Below are 17,991 nucleotides of genomic sequence, written 5' to 3' on the forward strand. Positions count from 1 at the left end.
ATCCTTTCGCGTCCTCTCAAGGTTCTGCGCGCTCCTCCCAGGACGCCCGCTCTGCCCGAGCTCCGGACCCGGGTCCTGCCCGATGGAGACTGCGGAGTGGGTGCCATGCTGCCGGTCGATGCTCCCGGGCCTCCGAGTCCACAGCCTCCGGACAAAACGGCCTTTCGAAGACCTGGGAGGACTCGCCAGTCGCGGCAAGGAACCGTGGCAGGAGGACACAGGAAATACGAGCCCGAGTGGGGTGAAGAGCACGAGGTTCCTCCTATATCCTCGCGGGGACTTTGCCACCGGCTCAGTGTGGAGACGTCCTCATCCCGCTCAGATCTCTGGGGATCCGACAGTGTGGCCGCCGCGATGACCTGCATCCTCCTTGCCCTGGGGCTGCTGCGGGAGGGCGCCCGGGGCGCACTAGGTCCTGAGTGCCCAGGGTCCAACAGGGGCTTCCGGTTGACTCCTCCCGGACCCCGTCGCTCGCGGTCCAGGGCTCCTGGTTTCTCCACTGGGCTGAGGGCCCGGAGCATGGACGTCGTGAAGCAGAGAAAACCTTGGGATGGTTGGAAATGAACGATGGGAGGGCAAATCAGAGAAAGGGAGACGAAGGAAGCAGGTAGAGCCAGAAAACAAAGAGAAACCTCCGCCAGGAAAATGGGAAGGGGATGACACAAGCACAGCGCCTACACTCTACCAACTCTCCATCTCCTCCTCTCCACCTTGCAAGGAACGCAGGCGCCACCGCATCCACCCTCACTGTGTTTGGGGTCACCCATTCCAGCAGGGTAAGGCGTCCCCTTGTAGGTGCTGTTGGCATTGCCCTGAGGGCTGTGGACACTGAGCACCTCTTCCTGGGTTCACTGCCATTTGCATTCTTCTTCTGATGTCAGTGGGCAACGGATGGTCCCCAAACTCTGATGATACCTCGACCCCAGCCGGTGTCGGGCTCTTGACACTGCCTGGGGAAATGAATTCTAGAACCAGTGGGAAAATAGAGACACGATGGAGATTTTTTTGTAAAAGGAAAAGTACACACTCATGTAAAGGGAGTGCAAGAGAACTCAAGAGAGAGGCAGGTGCAAGGGGGTTTGGGGCTGCCACCTTTCTGGATTTCTTTAACCAAGGGATACAGTATTCATGAAAATTCCTGAAAGAAGGTGGAGATTTCTCAGAACTGTGGTGCCACCCATTTTTACGCCAAATATCGGTGTTCTCAGAATTGCCAGGACACTGGTGGGTGTGTGTTTAGTATTATAATAGGGTCCTAGGTGAAACCGAGGTCAAACCCAGGGCCATGTTGGGTCCACTCATTCTTAGCCAGCTTGGTCCATACTCTGTCTTTTAGGATTTTATCAGCCCACAGCCTCTGCAGATATTTCATCAGATTCCTTTTCCTAGTCACCTGAAACTGCTGCCTAAAATTTTCTCTTCTTTTGTGAGCACACTGTATTACACCTGTCTCACTTTGGAGAAACATCTTTTTGAATTCTTTGCATATATTTAGTTGGGTTATTTTGCTTTATAATATTGGGTTGCAAGAGTTCTTTATATATTCAGGATACCAGTCCCTTCCTAGATACACGATTTTCAAATACTTCCTCTCATTCTATAAGTTTTTTTTAACCTTATGAATGGAGTCCTTTTTGAAGCACAAAAGTTTTACATTTGCATGAAATGAAATTAAACTACCTTTTATTTTGCCATTTGTGCTATTGGCATACAGTGCTTAAGAAGCATTTGCCAAATCCAGGATCACAACAATACTGCTGTTTTCTTCTGAGACTTTCATTGTTTCATGTCTTAGGTGGACATCTGCCATTCATTTAGAGCTAGTTTTTGTGTGTGCTGTAAGGAAGGGATCCGCGTCATTCTTCTGCATGCACCATCCAGCTGTCCCAGCACCATTCACTGTAGTGTAGGATGCACTTGCCCAACCTCCTGTCCCTCCCTCCTGCACTCGGGGTCAGAACTGCCTCCTGCTAATGGTTCTCCCAGGGTTTCTCCCAATGAAATCCCCTCATGTGAATCCCATGTAGGCGCCTGCTTTTCAGAGGACCTGGTCTGGTCTAAGGAGTGGATTCACCAGAGGAAATGATATTTCATGAGATGGAACATTCTGGGAATACTGATACTCAGCAGACCCTTTACTTCATCAAAAGTGAAAAATCGCATTCTTTGGTCATTTTGGGTCCCACAATTCTTCCACCAATTTAGTTTATTGGGGTTAAATTTTGTTATTTCTGCTGCAGTTGTTGTTGTTTTCTTTGAGACGGGCTCTCACACTGTTGCCCAGGCTCAAGAGATCCTCCTACCTTAGCCTCCTGAGGAGCTGCTACTACAGTCACATGCTACTACACTTGGTTAATTTTTAAAATAATCTGTAGAGACAAGGTCTCACCATGTTGCTTGCTGTGGCTGATCTCCAACTCCTAGCCTCAAGCGATCCTCCAACATTGGCCTCCCAAAGTTCTGGGATTACAGGCATGAGCCACCACTCCTGGCCCAAAAAGTCATTGCTTTTTAGTTTTTACTTTTCACATGGTTGTATGACATTATGTAGATTAAAATTCCATATAAGTAATTTGGGGAATGCTATACAATAAAATGCTTTCTTCAGCCACAGCTTCCTAAAAATAGATGTGGCATTCAAATGTTGTGCATTCGTCAAATCTTGAAGAAGTTTCAAATCTTTAGAGTGATTCTGCACTCTTATTTTGGTGACACAATAATCCATAAAAACAAGTAAAGCGCGCACTCTGTTCTGGAAGCTGTAAGGAGGTGAAAGTATTGATAAGCCAAAGTGACAGCCTCTTTTGTAGACACGATCCTGCCTAAATTTCTCATCCTTCACAAAAGAGGGCCCTGAACTCCCCGCTTCTCCAGAGCTCCATGCAGTCCTTGAAGCACTCTCTGGCAGTCTCCGCAAGTGGTTGAACAGCTCCTGCTGGTCTCCGTGGGGCTTCGGAGGCTCCAGGTCCCCTACGCCCAGGGGCTGTCATGCTCACCAGGTCTCGCCAAGGGTGCAGCCCACCGTGAGTGGTGGAAGAGACCAGGTGTAGCTGCTCCTGCCCCTACCCCTCTCCTGACCTGCCAATCTTTTATTTTATTATTTTATTTTTTTTATTTTTTTTGAGACGGAGTCTCGCTCTGTCGCCCAGACTGGAGTGCAGTGGCCGGATCTCAGCTCACTGCAAGCTCCGCCTCCCGGGTTTACGCCATTCTCCTGCCTCAGCCTCTGGAGTAGCTGGGATTACAGGTGCCCGCCACCTCGCCCGGCTAGTTTTTTGTATTTTTTAGTAGAGACGGGATTTCACCGTGTTAGCCAGGATGGTCTCGATCTCCTGACCTCGTGATCCGCCCATCTCGGCCTCCCAAAGTGCTGGGATTACAGGCTTGAGCCACCGCGCCCGGCCGACCTGCCAATCTTAATAGGGGGAAGGAGTAGAGATGAGTGGAGCCATGGAGGTTGGTGCTGGAAAGAACAGAAATGAAGACCTTTGTTCAATTCCCCAAATTATGGGGATCCCTTTCTGAGTTCTAGCAGCCCTTTGATAGTCTGATGATTGGATTCCTGCCATGTGTCTTAAATCCTATCGTTTGGCAGGCACTGTGCTAGGTGCTGGGTTTACACGTGGGTGATGGATGTGTCCAGTCCTCCAGGAACTTAGAATTCAGGGACAGAAACAAACATCCACGTGGCTGGTGTGCTGATGTGTTGTCCTCGAGGTGGTTGGGGGTATGAGAGGACAGAAGAGGGGGTGACTCATTCCGCCTGGGGAGTTGCATGGAGGCTTCTTGGGAGGTGACATTTCAGATTGTTCTTCTAGGAATTGGAAGAATACAGCATGGCCAGATGGGAGGAGAAGACAGGGCACCCGACAGAGGGACAAGCATGAGGAGGAGACTTGGGGGTGCAAAATCATAGAACTTTGGGGAGCTGTGAGAAGTCTGCAGTAATGAACCCTCAGTTACTGGGTAGACTCTTTCCACAGGGAGGAAGGAATGTCTGGAGGGACAATAGGGGAGAAAGGGTGGGCAGGAACCTGTCTTGGGGTCCCTGTCTCCCTTCACAGTAAATCAACCAGGAAATCAATTCACCATTCATACATATACATATAGTATATGCTTCCACACACACAGAGACACACAGAGATATGCACATACAGTCTCACACATACACAGACATGTATGCACAGTCTCACACACGCACACTACACAGGCACACACACATATGCACACACAGGCACTCAAACACACATACACACACACGTGCACACACAGACATACATGAACACACAGGAGAAACTGGGTGTCATCTCGAGAGTTGTCATGTCTGGCCCATGCTGCCCACTCACCTATCACCTCCGGGGCTGTCTCCCAGCTCATGAAGGATTTCTGAAGCCATCAAGCCGGTTGTCACTGTGTGATGTCACTGTGTGATCTGAAAGACTCAGACACCTCCTCACTCTGACCTTCCTTTCTGGTATCCTTGGTTCTGGGATGAAGCAGAGTCCTGTGGGTTTTCGCTGTAGTAGAAGAGAAACCTCTCCCCTGGGGCAGAACTGCTGGGCCACCAGAGAGCACCCCTCTGCTCTTTGCCCTCAAGGCATCTTGATCTGCAGGATGGGAGGAACTGCCCCAACCCTCTAAAATAAACTCTTTATTGACCCATCATCCACCATGATGTCACAAGCTGTGTGCCAAGGAGCTTAGGGCACAAACTCAATGTGAACAAACACTCTGGGCTTATTGAAATATTTGAAAGATTAGCGGTGCCATCTGCTGGACACCACAGGAAGCACTGGTCCAAAGTATTTCATAGTTTCAACATTAGACTGACTATGCACCATTGCTTTAGACGACATTGTAGTTTTACAGTCTGTGATTTCAACAGTTGCTATGATAAAAACACAAAAACAAAAACAAGAATCCCTGAAAAAATAGATATGAAATAGGAAATGAGGGTGGCTGTGTCCAATCTGCTTCCAAGGTTTGAGAAGTTGTTCAGTGCCCAGTAGGTACTCATGTCCATTAGTAAACATTTGTGCTTATTTAAGAATGAAATAAGAGCCCGCATTGCCAGGACAATCCTAAGTCAAAAGAACAAAGCTGGAGGCATCACGCTACCTGACTTCAAACTATACTACAAGGCTACAGTAACCAAAATAGCATGGTACTGGTACCAAAACAGAGATATAGACCAATGGAACAGAACAGAGCCCTCAGAAATAATACCTCACATCTACAACTATCTGATCTTTGACAAAAACCTGACAAAAACAAGAAATGGGTAAAGGATTCCCTATTTAATAAATGCTGCTGGGAAAACTGACTAGCCATAAGTAGAAAGCTGAAACCCGATCCCTTCCTTACTCATTATACAAAAATTAATTCAAGATGGATCAGAGACTTAAATATTAGACCTAAAACCATAAAAACCCTAGAAGAAAATCTAGGTAATACCATTCAGGACATAGGCATGGGCAAGGACTTCATGTCTAAAACACCAAAAGCAACGGCAGCAAAAGCCAAAATTGACAAATGGGATCTAATTAAACTAAAGAGCTTCTGCACAGCAAAAGAAACTACCATCAGAGTGAACAGGCAACCTACAGAATGGGAGAAAATTTTTCTAACCTACTCATCTGACAAATGGCTAACCAGAACCTACAAAGAACTCAAACAAATTTAACAGAAAAAAACAAACAACCCCATCAAAAAGTGGGCAAAGGAAATGAACAGACACTTCTCAAAAGAAGACATTCATACAGCCAACAGACACATGAAAAAATGCTCATCATCACTAGCCATCAGAGAAATGCAAATCAAAACCACAATGAGATACCATCTCACACCAGTTAGAATAGCAATCATTAAAAAATCAGGAAACAACAGGTGCTGGAGAGGATGTGGAGAAATAGGAACACTTCTACACTGTTGGTGGGACTGTAAACTAGTTCAACCATTTTGGAAGACAGCGCAGCAATTCCTCAAGGATCTAGAACTAGAAATACCATTTGACCCAGCCATCCCATTACTGGGTATATACCCAAAGGATTATGAATCACGCTGCTATAAAGACACATGCACACGTATGTTTATTGTGCACTATTCACAATAGCAAAGACTTGGAACCAACCCAAACGTCCATCAATGACAGACTGGATTAAGAAAATGTGGCACATATACACCATGGAATACTATGCAGCCATTAAAAAGGATAAGTTTGTGTCTTTGTAGGGACATGGATGCAGTTGTAAACCATCATTCTCAGCAAACTATCGCAAGAACAGAAAACTAAACACCACATGTTCTCACTCATAGGTGGGAACTGAACAATGAGATCACTTGGACACAGTAAGGGGAACATTATACACTGGGGCCTGTTGTGGGATGGGAAGAGGTGACAGGGAAAGCATTAGGAGATATACCTAATGTAAATGACGAGTTAATGGGTGCAGCACACCAACATGGCACATGTATATATATATAACAAATCTGCACGTTGTGCACATGTACCCTGGAACATAAAGTATAATAAAATAAAGAATGAATGAAATAAACATACTACTTTTTCAATTTATGTGAAATATTTTCTTAAATGGCAATAAAATTGCTAGGTCATAAATATTTATTGTTTGCTCCTGACTACTTAATGAATACATTCTTTGGTATTTCTTTTGTTTTAGGGTTGTCTTGAAAATGTTACAAAGGCACCTTCTGGATTTTCCCTGGACCACTCCAGTACATTTGACGGGCTCAGCCTCCTGCGGGAATGCTCACCTTCATGAAGCCAGGACACACAGGTTACTTTTTGGGGAGTCCTTCCTGTTTAGGCTATTGAGAACCTGGGGACTCCCCTCCTACGCTACCTCTCCACTACCTGGCTCCCCGCCACCTGAATCATCTGTCACCTTCCTATGTCCGATGCAATGCACCTGCTCATTATGTTCACCTGCTGTCCCCACTGGAGCAGGAATTTTGTCTGTTTTCCTGAGAGAAGTGTCCACAGCACAGCTCACTGTTGGTGCTGAGGCTGTACTTACCCTGTGAGTGAATGTATGAGAGGCAGTGATAGGGCAGGGGCCTCTTTGTTTTCCATTTATTCACTACACTTTAGATGGTAACTTAGGACATGGTGAGGCCAGTGTTTCCTGGGCACAATAAATCAGAATATATTGTGAAGACAAGAGGCAGAAAGAAATATTAGGTGGAAGAATATGAATTTTCAAATAGGAGTCGAGAAGAGTGAGAAACCAATCAGGAAAGGGGTTAAGTTTGTCTTGCTTGTAGATAACATGTGGAGAAATGCAGCCATCTGCAATGGAGACTGGGTGCTCTTAGATTCCTCTGAAATGCTGAGACCATCTCCACAACCTGCTCTTGTCCTCCTCTCTCCCAAGGCTGAATGCAGCTCTTGTGCCTTCAGTGCCAAGGAAGTCACAGTTTCAGGCCAGGGAAAGGGCTTGGGTAGACCCTGGAAAAGGAACTGGTGGGTGCAGAAGGGGACGGCTGGGAGCAATGACTTCCAGAGAATAAACAAAAAATGTCACTTCAAAATGGAACAAAAAAGAAGGATATAAAGAACAGGTGGAAATCATCTGAAATTCCATTATGCACAGTTTAATGTTAGGGTTTTAGTAGAATCATGTGTAATTTTTATAAAATTATGATCATACACCTTATGATTATTTTAAATGACTAGAGTTTATTTTTGTAGGGCAGGGTTAGAGTTTATAGTGCAGAGTTCTCTCTTGCCTGTGTCAGTTAAACCCACTTTTTTGCCTCATGTCAATTGATTTTATTTGTTCATTTTTATTTTTTAATTTTACTTTAAGTTCTTGGATACATGTGCAGAACGTGCAGGTTTGTTACATAGGTATACATTTGCCATGGTGGTTTTCTGCACCTATCAACCTGTCATCTAGGTTTTAAGCCCCACATGCATTAGGTATTTGTTCTAATGCTCTCTCTCCCCTTGACCCCAACCCCTTGACAGGCCCCGGTGTGTGATGTTCTCCTTCCTGTGTCCATGTGTTCTCACTGGTGACCTCCCACTTATGAATGAGAACATTCGGTGTTTGGTTTTCTGTTCTTGTGTTAGTTTGCTGAGAATGATGGTTTCCAGCTTCATTCATGTCCCTGCAAAGGACATGAACTCATTCTTTTTTATGGCTGCATAGTTGCCTGGTACATATATGCCACGTTTTCTTTATCCAGTCTATTATTGATGGGCATTCGGGTTGGTTCCAAGTCTTTGCTATTGTAAACAGTGCTGCAATAAACATCTTTGTGTACGTTTTTTATAGTAGAATGATTTATGATCCTTTGGCTATATACCCAGCAATGGGATTGCTGGGTCAAACGGTATTACTCGTTCCAGATCCTTGAGGTATCGCTGCACTGTCTTCCACAATGGTTGAACTAATTTACACTCCCACCCAAGTGTAAGAACTCCCAAGTCTGAGAACTGCCCACCACCATGTGTGTTATTCTCCAGACCACCCTCCACGTGGCCCTTCCTGGACAGAGGCTCTAGTGCATCAGGCCAGAACCTTCTAGGCTCCTGTGTCCCTGCACAGTCACAGAGGTGGCTGCCATCCCATATCCACATCCTCAAGCAGAGACAGGCCCTCGGCTTTGTCTAGGCCTCCTCCCCTTTCCCACAGCCTCAGGACCCTGGGGATTGATGGTCACCAGGTGCAGGTCTTCCCCACTTGAAGACTGTGTGGAGTGAGAGGTCTGTGCCTATTTTTTTTCATTCAATGAGGAATGAGCTGAGTGACTGGGGGCAGAGTGGGACTCAGAGGCTCTACCCAGTCTTCACCCCAGGCTAAGCTGTTCTCCACAGCCAGGGGCCACTGGGCCCCCCACCTCCCTCCCACTTCTGCCTACAGTTCCAGATGCCTCCATGGTGACTGAGACAAGGATGTGCTGGGGATTCCTCAGTTGTGCGTGGATGAAGTGACCACAGGGACAAGCCGCATGGAGAGGGGGTGCAGCCGCAGACTCAGGCCTGGTTGACCATGGATGGCTGTGCTCTAAAGTGAGCGCCAGGTGGAAGGAGAACGCTCCCTCAGGTCCCGTGCCCATGGAAATCCAGCCCTTCACAGATCTGAGTCTCATATGGATTAGACCATATATTTAGAAAGTGATGAAGGAACTCTGGGCCTGAGCTGCTTCAGTCTCCAGAGGGACCTAGGGGTTGCCTGCAGGGGACAAGGGGGCAAGAGAAGCTGCCTGAGGCTGAGAACAGAGGGTGAAAGGGAAACACCTGGAGGTCCTGGCTTTGCAGGAGGAGGAGGAGCTGTGCTGCATTATGGAATTATTTACCTCTTCACATTAATTTCTAAAAAGTTAGTTTTCTTGAATTTCTGGATGTGCTTTTTAAATCCAGGGCCATGTTGTGTCCACTCATTCTTAGCCAGGTTGGTCCACATGCTGTTTTTCAGCATCTTAACAGCCCACAGCCTCTGCAGATATTTTAGCAGATTCCTTTAGCTAGTCATCTGAAACTTCTGCCTAAAATTTTCTATTCTTTTGCAACCACCATGTAGTATACCTGTCTCACTTCAGAGAAACGTCTATTCAAATTCCTTGCCTATATTTAAATTGGGTTATTTCACTTTATAATATTGAGTTGCAAGAGTTCTTTATATATACAGGATACCAGTCCCTGGCCAGATACATGATTTTCAAATATATTCTCTCATTCTGTAAGTTTTTTTTGTTTTGTTTTGTTTTTGTTTTTTTTTTTACATTCTAAATGGAGTCCTTTTGGAAGCACAAAAGTTTTACATTTTCATGAAATGAAATTAAACTACCTTTTATTTTGTCATTTGCACTACTGGCATACAGTACTTAAGAAGCCTTTGCCAACTGCTGTTTTCTTCTGAGACTTTCATAGTTTCATGTCTTAGGTGGACATCTGCCATTCATCTAGAGCTAGTTTTCGTGTGTGCTGTAAGGAAGGGGTCTGCCTCATTCTTCTGCATGTGGCATCCAGTTGTCCCAGAACCATTCACTCTAAGCCTAGTGAAATCATCCTATCTTCTAAATTGATCACTGATGAATATGAAATAATATAATCTTAAAACAGCATGAATCTTGAAATAACATGAATCTTAAAATAACTCAGAGCTAATCTACCCAGAAATAGCCCTTAAAATAAAAACAAATAACAACAGGAAGATTAAGGTAGTGTGCCACCATTTTAAAATGTGTGACTTGCTAATGAAGAATAAGATAAACGTAATTTTGAATTTTTGTCAAAAAAATGTAATAAACCCATTTTAAGTACTAGGGAAACACTGGTTTCTTTTGAAAACTAAACACCCTACAGAGGTAAAATAAGACTCCTGCCGATTTAGAGTGAGCATATCAGGTGGCATTGTATTCAGAGAAGTGTAATATAATATCAACCAGCCTCATTCACGTCACACTACTGTGCACAGAGCCTCCATGACAAGGAAGATGTTCACTGTGCTGTGTGGGAACGAGTGGTATAGCTCAGGCGGAGCAACTGGAAAGAACCCTGAAGTCAGGGTACGGAAGTGGGGCGGAAGTGGGGCCAGACTAAGGGAAGAGGCTCAGATACATGCAGTCAAAATCCATCATGGATTTCCAACTGCAACACTTTAGAAAAAAAAGTATTCGCAACCCCAGTATGATTATTGTGATTTTTGGTATGTACTGATCTAGTCCTTCTCCCTATGGTGCTGCTGATAATAATTATAATAGTTGCCATTTACTGGGAGATTTTGAAACTGCCTTTGCAAAAATTATAGCTGAGAAAATTATAACAGTGAAAGAGATCTGACCGACTCCATGTGGCTTCTAATCTCCAAGCTGTCCTTGTCCATTCCTGGGCATAGGCCGAACTAACTTTGGGAGGAACTTGGTTTACAGTTTGACTTTGAAACAAAGACGAGGCCGGGTGTGATGATTCATGTTTGTAATCCCAGCACTTTAGGAGGCTGAGGTAGGCAGATTGCTTGAGCCCAGGAGTTCCAGAGCAGCCTGGACAACATGGTGAAACCCCATCTCTACTAAAAATACAAAAAGTAGCCTGGTGTGGTGGCACACACCTATAATCCCAGTTACTTGAGGGGCTGAGGAATTTGAAGCTACAGTGAGCCAAGACTGTGCCAATTCACTCCTGCCTGGGTAACAAAGGGAGTCCCTGTCTCAAAAAAAAAAAGTAAAAAGACAAAAAGATGGTAACAGCCCTTTCCCCAAATAAACCCCTTTCTTTCCTGGGGAACTGGACTGTCTGCAAAACTAAGAAATTAGCAAAAAGATTAGAAATTATGGTATAGGCATCACTATTATAAAACCTAAGGTCAGTGCTTGAGATATTTTATAGACCCTGACTGTCCTCGATGGTTGGCAGCACCCAGTTGGCAGTACCTAGACTGATAAACTGGCTCATCTGGTCTTGTGGTTTATCCATAACCAGCTTTATGTGAATTAAACTTTTTCTCTATTGCAATTACCCTGTCTTGATAAATCAGCTCTGTGTAGGCAGTGGGCAAGAACACATTGGGCGGTTAAAATTTCCTTATACCAGGTACGATACCATTTCACAACAAATCTCTGAGGTAGGTATTATCATCTGCATAATACTGATGCAGGAACCAGGCTCAGACAGGCTAAGCTGTATCACACAGATGATACATTTGTCAGCCCAGATATTTCTAACTCAAAGGTTCTGTCCTTCCACTATACCTCGAGACAACCCTAGGTGTATTCCAGTTACAATAAATATAATTTTACATCCTGAATTTAATCCATCAACTTATTGGTATATTCCTGTTATTGATATTTCTTCATATATCTTAGCACTGCCCATGTGAATACATAAACTTCACAACTGCCACTTGAGTTTCCTAATCTGTACTACTGGACATTTACTTTGTCACTGTTTTTTTCACCATTAGAAATAATGCCATAATAAACATTTTTTGCTCATACGTTCTCTTCAGCATGGATCATTTTCCTAAAAAATATTCCAGAAGTATGAATGAATGTTTTAACGATTTCTGCCACATATTTCCCAATTGGTTTCCAAGACAGAAGTGCCAATTTACACCATCAGTGAGCACAGAAGTGTATATAAAGTTGTCCATATGCATGTCAATATGAGTAAAACTATTTTTACCGAGTTAATAAATGAAAGCTGGCCTTATTTACATTTCTTTGATTCTAAGGTCGAACATTTGTCCATGTTTATCCACTATACCTCCTCTTTTGGGAACTGTTTGCTCATGTCCTTTGTCCATTTATTTTATTTTTCTTGCTGACTCATAAGTTCTTTCTTTTTTTGAGTGGGGAGAGGGGACAGAGTCTCGCTCTGTTGCCCAGACTGGAGTCCAGTGGTGCAGTCTCAGCTTACTGTAACCTCCACCTCCAGGGTTTAAGCAATTCTCATGTCTCAAGTCTCCTCAGTAGCTCTAGCTACTACAGGCATGTGTCAACACACCCAGCTAATTTTTCTACTTTTAGTACAGATGGAGTTTCACCATGTTGGCCAGGCTGGTTTCTAACTCCTGGCCTCGAGAGATCTGCCTGTGTTGGCCTCCCAAAGTGCTGGGATAACAGGTGTGAACCACTGTGCCTGGCCCATAAACTCTATGAATAAATATTTTAATGTCACATTTTCCCAGACTGTTGTTTGCAATTCCTTTTGTTTCTCGATAGGAAGTTTTCATAAATGTGCATATAATCTATCCTTTTCTTTGTGATCTCTTTAATTGATTTGAAACCTGTCTTCCTTCCGGGTATGGAAGTTTATTTCCTTTAAGTTTTTCTATGTATGGAGTAATCTATGGCTTAATTTAAAAGAAAATATTTAATTCTTTAATCCATCTGGAATTTGTTTGTGTATGGTCAGAGTTGTAGGTCTATTTTCCCTGACACTGCGAACCAATTATCTTATTATTTAACAAACATAATTGTTTGTTTATAACACAAAAGAAAGAAGATGAAAATGTGAGAAAGTAAGGCCCTTCAAGAGGGAGAGTGGTCAGGCACCTGCAGAGGGATTAGCTTTGAATGGGAAGGTCAACTCTTTCCTTTGCACTTGGCGGAGACAGGGAAAGGCTGGGGGTGGCAGCAGGTGGGTCTGCAGAGAGGAGAGCAGACCTCTGCCTAACAGCTTTGATTTTCCCTAACACACAAGGGACCCACTTCCCAAATCCTTCCCTGAGATACTGGACTTCAGGCTGAATATCCAGCAGCAACAATATAAGGGTTCTCGTCCTTGAGCTCTTGGAGGTTATATTCCCACTCTTCTGGAATCCTAGCACCTCCAGCTTCCACCTCTCCTCCCTCCCTCCCCTCCTGCTGTTCTTCACTTTTTATCATGACATCCAGTCCCCCAACCCCTCCAGTCATGGGCATGACCCAACCAGGTTCCTAGAACAGTATGATGTACATGCGTGCCACCTTCGTAACTCACAAAGCATGTCCACTCTTGAACCTCACAACAGCCTTGGCTGGAGGACAAGCAGGCACCAGGATGAGCAGGGACTTGTTTGTGGAGACGCCAGGCCCCAGAACTTCAAGCACCCCTCTCTGCTCTACAGACTCTAGCAGGCAGGCTCAGCCACTGCAAGACACCTCTCTCCAGCATGCCCTACTGGTTCCGGCATCCTCCTGCCTTTCCTACCTCTACCCTCGCAGTCCCAGAGCAGTGGTCCCTTTCTCCGCTTCTGCTGGTGCTGCTGAAGAAAGCATAGGAGTTCCGGCTCCACAGCCCCCATGCTGTGTGAGCCTCGGGCAGTTTGCTTTCTCTTGCCAAGCCTTTGTATACACTAGGGATCATAACAGAACCTAGGCCTTTGTGTTGTTGTGAGGACAGAGTGAGTTCATGCATGGAAAGGACTGAGGACATCACCTAACACCAAAGTCAACAAATGTGGGCATGAAACAGGGCTGGTGTGTCCTGCTGTAAGTTCGTGCTATCTTGTCACCATTTCTTCATGATGCTTTTATCCACCTCAGATGGATCCAGTCACAGCTCCTCTCCAACGGCTCTTCTAAGCCATTTTCACATGCTCATAACGTTTCCCAAAAAAAGGAACAATTCAAGAAGGAAACACTTAGTCCGAGAAGCATAAACAACTTCAACCTGTTAAACATCTGGGCGGGGGACACACAGGGCACTGGGGAAAAACTTTTGACCTCCACGCAGAGAGAACAAGGGAGCCTCCACAGGAGCCTGAGCCGCACCTTCCTTGTTTCCATGTTGCTGAGACCTCAGAAAGTCTGAGCACCGCAATGTTCTCCCAGAAATGGGACCAGCGCCATGCTCACCTATTCTCATCCCCAAACACCTACAAAACAACTCCTAGACAAACTCCCCCAGGGAAAGGAAGGGCAACGAAGGAAGCAAGAGGAAAAACAACCTGGAAACTTCTCATAGTAACCTAAAGTGTTTCTGTTTTTGTTTCTGAGACAGTGTCTCCCTCTGTTGCCCAGGCTGGAGTGCTGTGACGTGATCTGTACTCCCTCCTGAGTAGCTGAGATCACAGGCACGCGCCACCATGCCAGGCTTTGTGTGTTTTTTTTTTTTTAGTAGACACGGGGTTTTGCCATGTTGGCCAGGCTGGTCTCTAACTCCTGTCCTCAAGTGATTCACCCGCCTTGGCCTCCCAAAGTGCTGGAGTTACAGTTATGAGCCACCATGCGCAGCCTCTTACAGTAATCTAAACTTCAACATTTTTTTCTACGGGATATTCTTTCCTTGTTTATTTTCCTTCTAAAAGGTTTCCTCTGGGTTTATAGGAAAGCTCTCTTTGGCAATGTCAGTTTCCTCTAGGTGAATAGTGAGAACACAGAGAAGAGACTTTGTTTCTTTGCTGCTGGGATATTTTCCTCTGTGTTTGGGCAGAGAGGATGTGTGTGGAACAGCTGTGGTGGGCCTCAGCGATGCTGGTGGGGGTCCAAGTGAAAGTGCTGCCTGCTCCCACTTCAGCGGGAAAGCTACGGAGTCCTTCCCAGTGTTTGCCTCAAGGCCAAGCAGTCGCAGGGTGGCCCTTTGGTATCTGCTCCCCTGACGGTGGTTCTGAGCCTCATCTAAGGTAGAGGTGGGGAGGGAAGCAGGATGTGATGGACACAGATTTCCAGACCCTTTTAATGGATCCACAGGTTTTGGAGAATCCACACTTTCAAAGGGGTTGAGCTCTGCCCCCATTTTGCTGATATCATTCGTGCTATTATAAATGAAACAGCAACAGAGCATGATTAAACACACGGAGCATGACCACACGTGGGCACAATCAAGATCTCTTATTCCTCCCTTGACGTTCACGTCCAACCACTACCATTTTTGTGCCTCCTGTATGTGTCCTGATTCTCTCCTTCAGAGCATCTACAAAAAGTCAAACTGTCGAATCAGCATCATTTTTAGTCCTTAAGTAACATGGTTTAAAGTTTTCTATTTTCAACGAAAATAAAGTCCCTTCTTTTCACTTTTTATAAAAGGGAGCACTAGTTTCCCGTCCCATTTCTGTCTGATGAAAGCCACCACAGGGAGAGTCAGGAAAGCCATGTTGAGAAACAGGGGCGGGTGTTATGAGAAGCTCGGCATCTAATTAGATTTTGCTCTTGCAATGACTTAACACAAACCATGCCTTATACAACCCATGAGACTAAAATAAACTTTTTTCCCTGAACTTTTCTCTTCTTTTAAACCAAATTTCCAAGAATCCCCTCAGATCAGCCTTCCTCCTCAAGCCTAGAAAAATTCCAGTAGCACTTCGCCGCGCCCGCCCGCTTCTGCCAATCTACTGGGCTTCCTCTTCCCTAAGACAGAGAAACCAACGCCAGAAATTCCTCTGGGTGCTCGCAGCTAAAACAACTTAGCACGAATGTGTTTCTCTTCCACATTGGCGAGGGCGCTGCGGGACCCGAGTGCTCTGGCCTCGGCCGGCCCCACAGTCGCGCGCTTACCCAGCCGAAGCGAGGCGCGTGCGGTGGCCGGGGCGACGCCGTCCGGGGCGCGGCTGAGGTTGTAGCTGCTGTAGCCGCGGTGCAGCGCGAGGAGTTGCTGCGGTTCCCGCCGGCGCCCACGCGCCCGCAGCCTCGGGTGAGCAGCCGGGTTCCGGGGACGCCACGATGTGAGGCTGGAGCCTGGAGCCAGCCGCGGCTGCGCAGGACGAGCCTAGGACTCGCGCTCGCCCGCACCCGCTCCCCCACCTTCCTGCGGCGATCCGCCCCGCCTCGGCTCGCTGCCCTCGGCCTGCAGATGTTGCGGCCGCGCGCCGTGCAGTTGAAGAGGTAGCAGCCCAGTGCGGCGGCCAGAGGCGCGGTCCGCCGGGGCAACTCCACCACGGCCACGGAGCAGCGCGGCTTGGAGCAGCAGGCCGCCCCGCACTGTCGCCAGCCCAGCACGGCCAGCGGGACCCGAAGGAAGCTGGTATCTGCCGCCAGGGAGTCGTCCGGCTGCTGGCGAAACTCCTCCGGCAGCTGCTCCACGCCCGACGACTGCGCGTGCAGCTCGGACAGCGGCGTCGCGAGAGGCAAGGCCAAGCGGTCGCTCGGCAGCCACAGGCAAAACAGCAGCAACCCGCGCAGCGCCCGGTGACGCGGCGGTCGCCGGCGGGAACCGCAGCAGCGGGAGGCATAGCAAGCCCGGCCGGGCACCGTTCCTCGCGGTCACGGTAGGCTGCCCGGCGCCCTGCGCCTCTCCGCCCGGGCCCGCGGCGGCTAGGTGACGGCAAATCTTCCTCAGCGCGAATTAGCACCCGAACAGTGACCGCGGCGGGTGGAGCCTTGGTGAGCCACGCTCCTCCGCGCGACCCCGCCCCAGCCTCCGCGAGTTTCCCGCCGGCTCCTTCCGGGCGGGGAGAGCAGGCTCCTGGGAATGCAGGTTCAGGAGTGTTCTGCTCCCGCGCCGCCGCTGCCCAGCCAGGACTGGGTTCATGTCTGGGCCTAGCAGGTTTTAGCAACCAACCAGACCTGCTCAGGGGGCCTGCCCACAGGGGCCTGGCACTCGGGGAAAGCGGAGCAGTGGGAAGGGAGGGCTTCTCTTCAAATCCTTGTGACCCCAGGGCTACTCCAAAGAAGGGGCACGCGCACCTAGGACCACCGCACGGCGTCATCAACCCTTCGCCTCCAGCGTCCCCGACTCTTTCTGCATCAGGTTCCCAAAATGTGCTTGGGTGGTACAAAGCGGGGCGGGGTTAGGGGTGGCTGAGTCGGGGCCGGGTGGAGTGGGGATGGGAGGTACTGAAAGATGTTCAGTCTGTTTTTTTGTTCGTTTGTTTGTTTTTTCTTTGAGACAGAGTCTCACTCTGTTGCCCAGGCTGGAGTGCAGTGGCGCGATTTCGGCTCACTGCAAGCTCGGCCTCCCGGGTTCACGCTATTCTCCCGCCTCAGCCTTCCGAGTAGCTGGGACTACAGGCGCTCGCCAACACGCCCTGCTATTATTTTGTATTTTTAGTAGAGACGGGGTTTCACCGTGTTAGCCAGGATGGTCTCCATCTCCTGACCTCGTGATCCACCCGCCTCGCCCTCCCAAAGTGCTCGGGGGCCAGCGCGAGTTCCGGCGGGGGCGGGCGCGGGCTTGGCGGGCCGCGCACACTGAGCTGCAGGGCAGTGAGGGGCGTAGCACCCGAGCCAGCAGCTGCGGAGGTTGCGCTGAGTCCCCCAGCAGTGCCGGCCTGGGGCAGCACTGACGGGCAGCCTCCCTGGCACGGGCGCGCGCCCTGCTCCATTGGCGCCGGGTTCCCACTGACAGCCGCAAAGGGGCTGAGGAGTGGCAAGGTTGCAGCTGTGGACTGCGGCAGCTCCACTGCACCCCGGGTGCAGGACCACTAGGTGAAGCCGCAGCTGGTTGCCTGAGTTCTAGTGGGGCGCTTGGAGAGCCTTTGATGTCTAGCTAAGGATTGTACAATACACCAATCAACACTCTGTGTCTGCTCAGGGTTGTAAAATAGGGATCAACATCTGGCGCTGTCTAGCTCAGGGATTTGTACAATCACACCAATCACACTC

The 17,991-nt window shown here is 47.6% G+C and overlaps 1 protein-coding gene across 1 annotated transcript; it reads right to left on the bottom strand.

The window, feature by feature from the left end:
* Positions 1-484: 484 nt before the first annotated feature.
* On the bottom strand, positions 485-17,711 carry LOC108536652 (uncharacterized). The gene is made up of 4 exons (XM_017883645.1): positions 17,579-17,711; positions 15,946-16,643; positions 4,347-4,486; positions 485-544 (listed from the first exon to the last, which is right to left on the bottom strand). The coding sequence occupies exons 1-3, from the start codon at positions 17,709-17,711 to the stop codon at positions 4,454-4,456; spliced, it is 864 nt and encodes a 287-aa protein (XP_017739134.1). The 3' UTR covers positions 485-544; positions 4,347-4,453.
* Between the last annotated feature and the right edge of the window lie 280 nt (positions 17,712-17,991).

The sequence above is a fragment of the Rhinopithecus bieti genome, unplaced genomic scaffold, assembly GCF_001698545.2.
Source record: "Rhinopithecus bieti isolate Rb0 unplaced genomic scaffold, ASM169854v2 scaffold_13747, whole genome shotgun sequence".
Classification (NCBI taxonomy): Eukaryota; Metazoa; Chordata; class Mammalia; order Primates; family Cercopithecidae; genus Rhinopithecus; species Rhinopithecus bieti.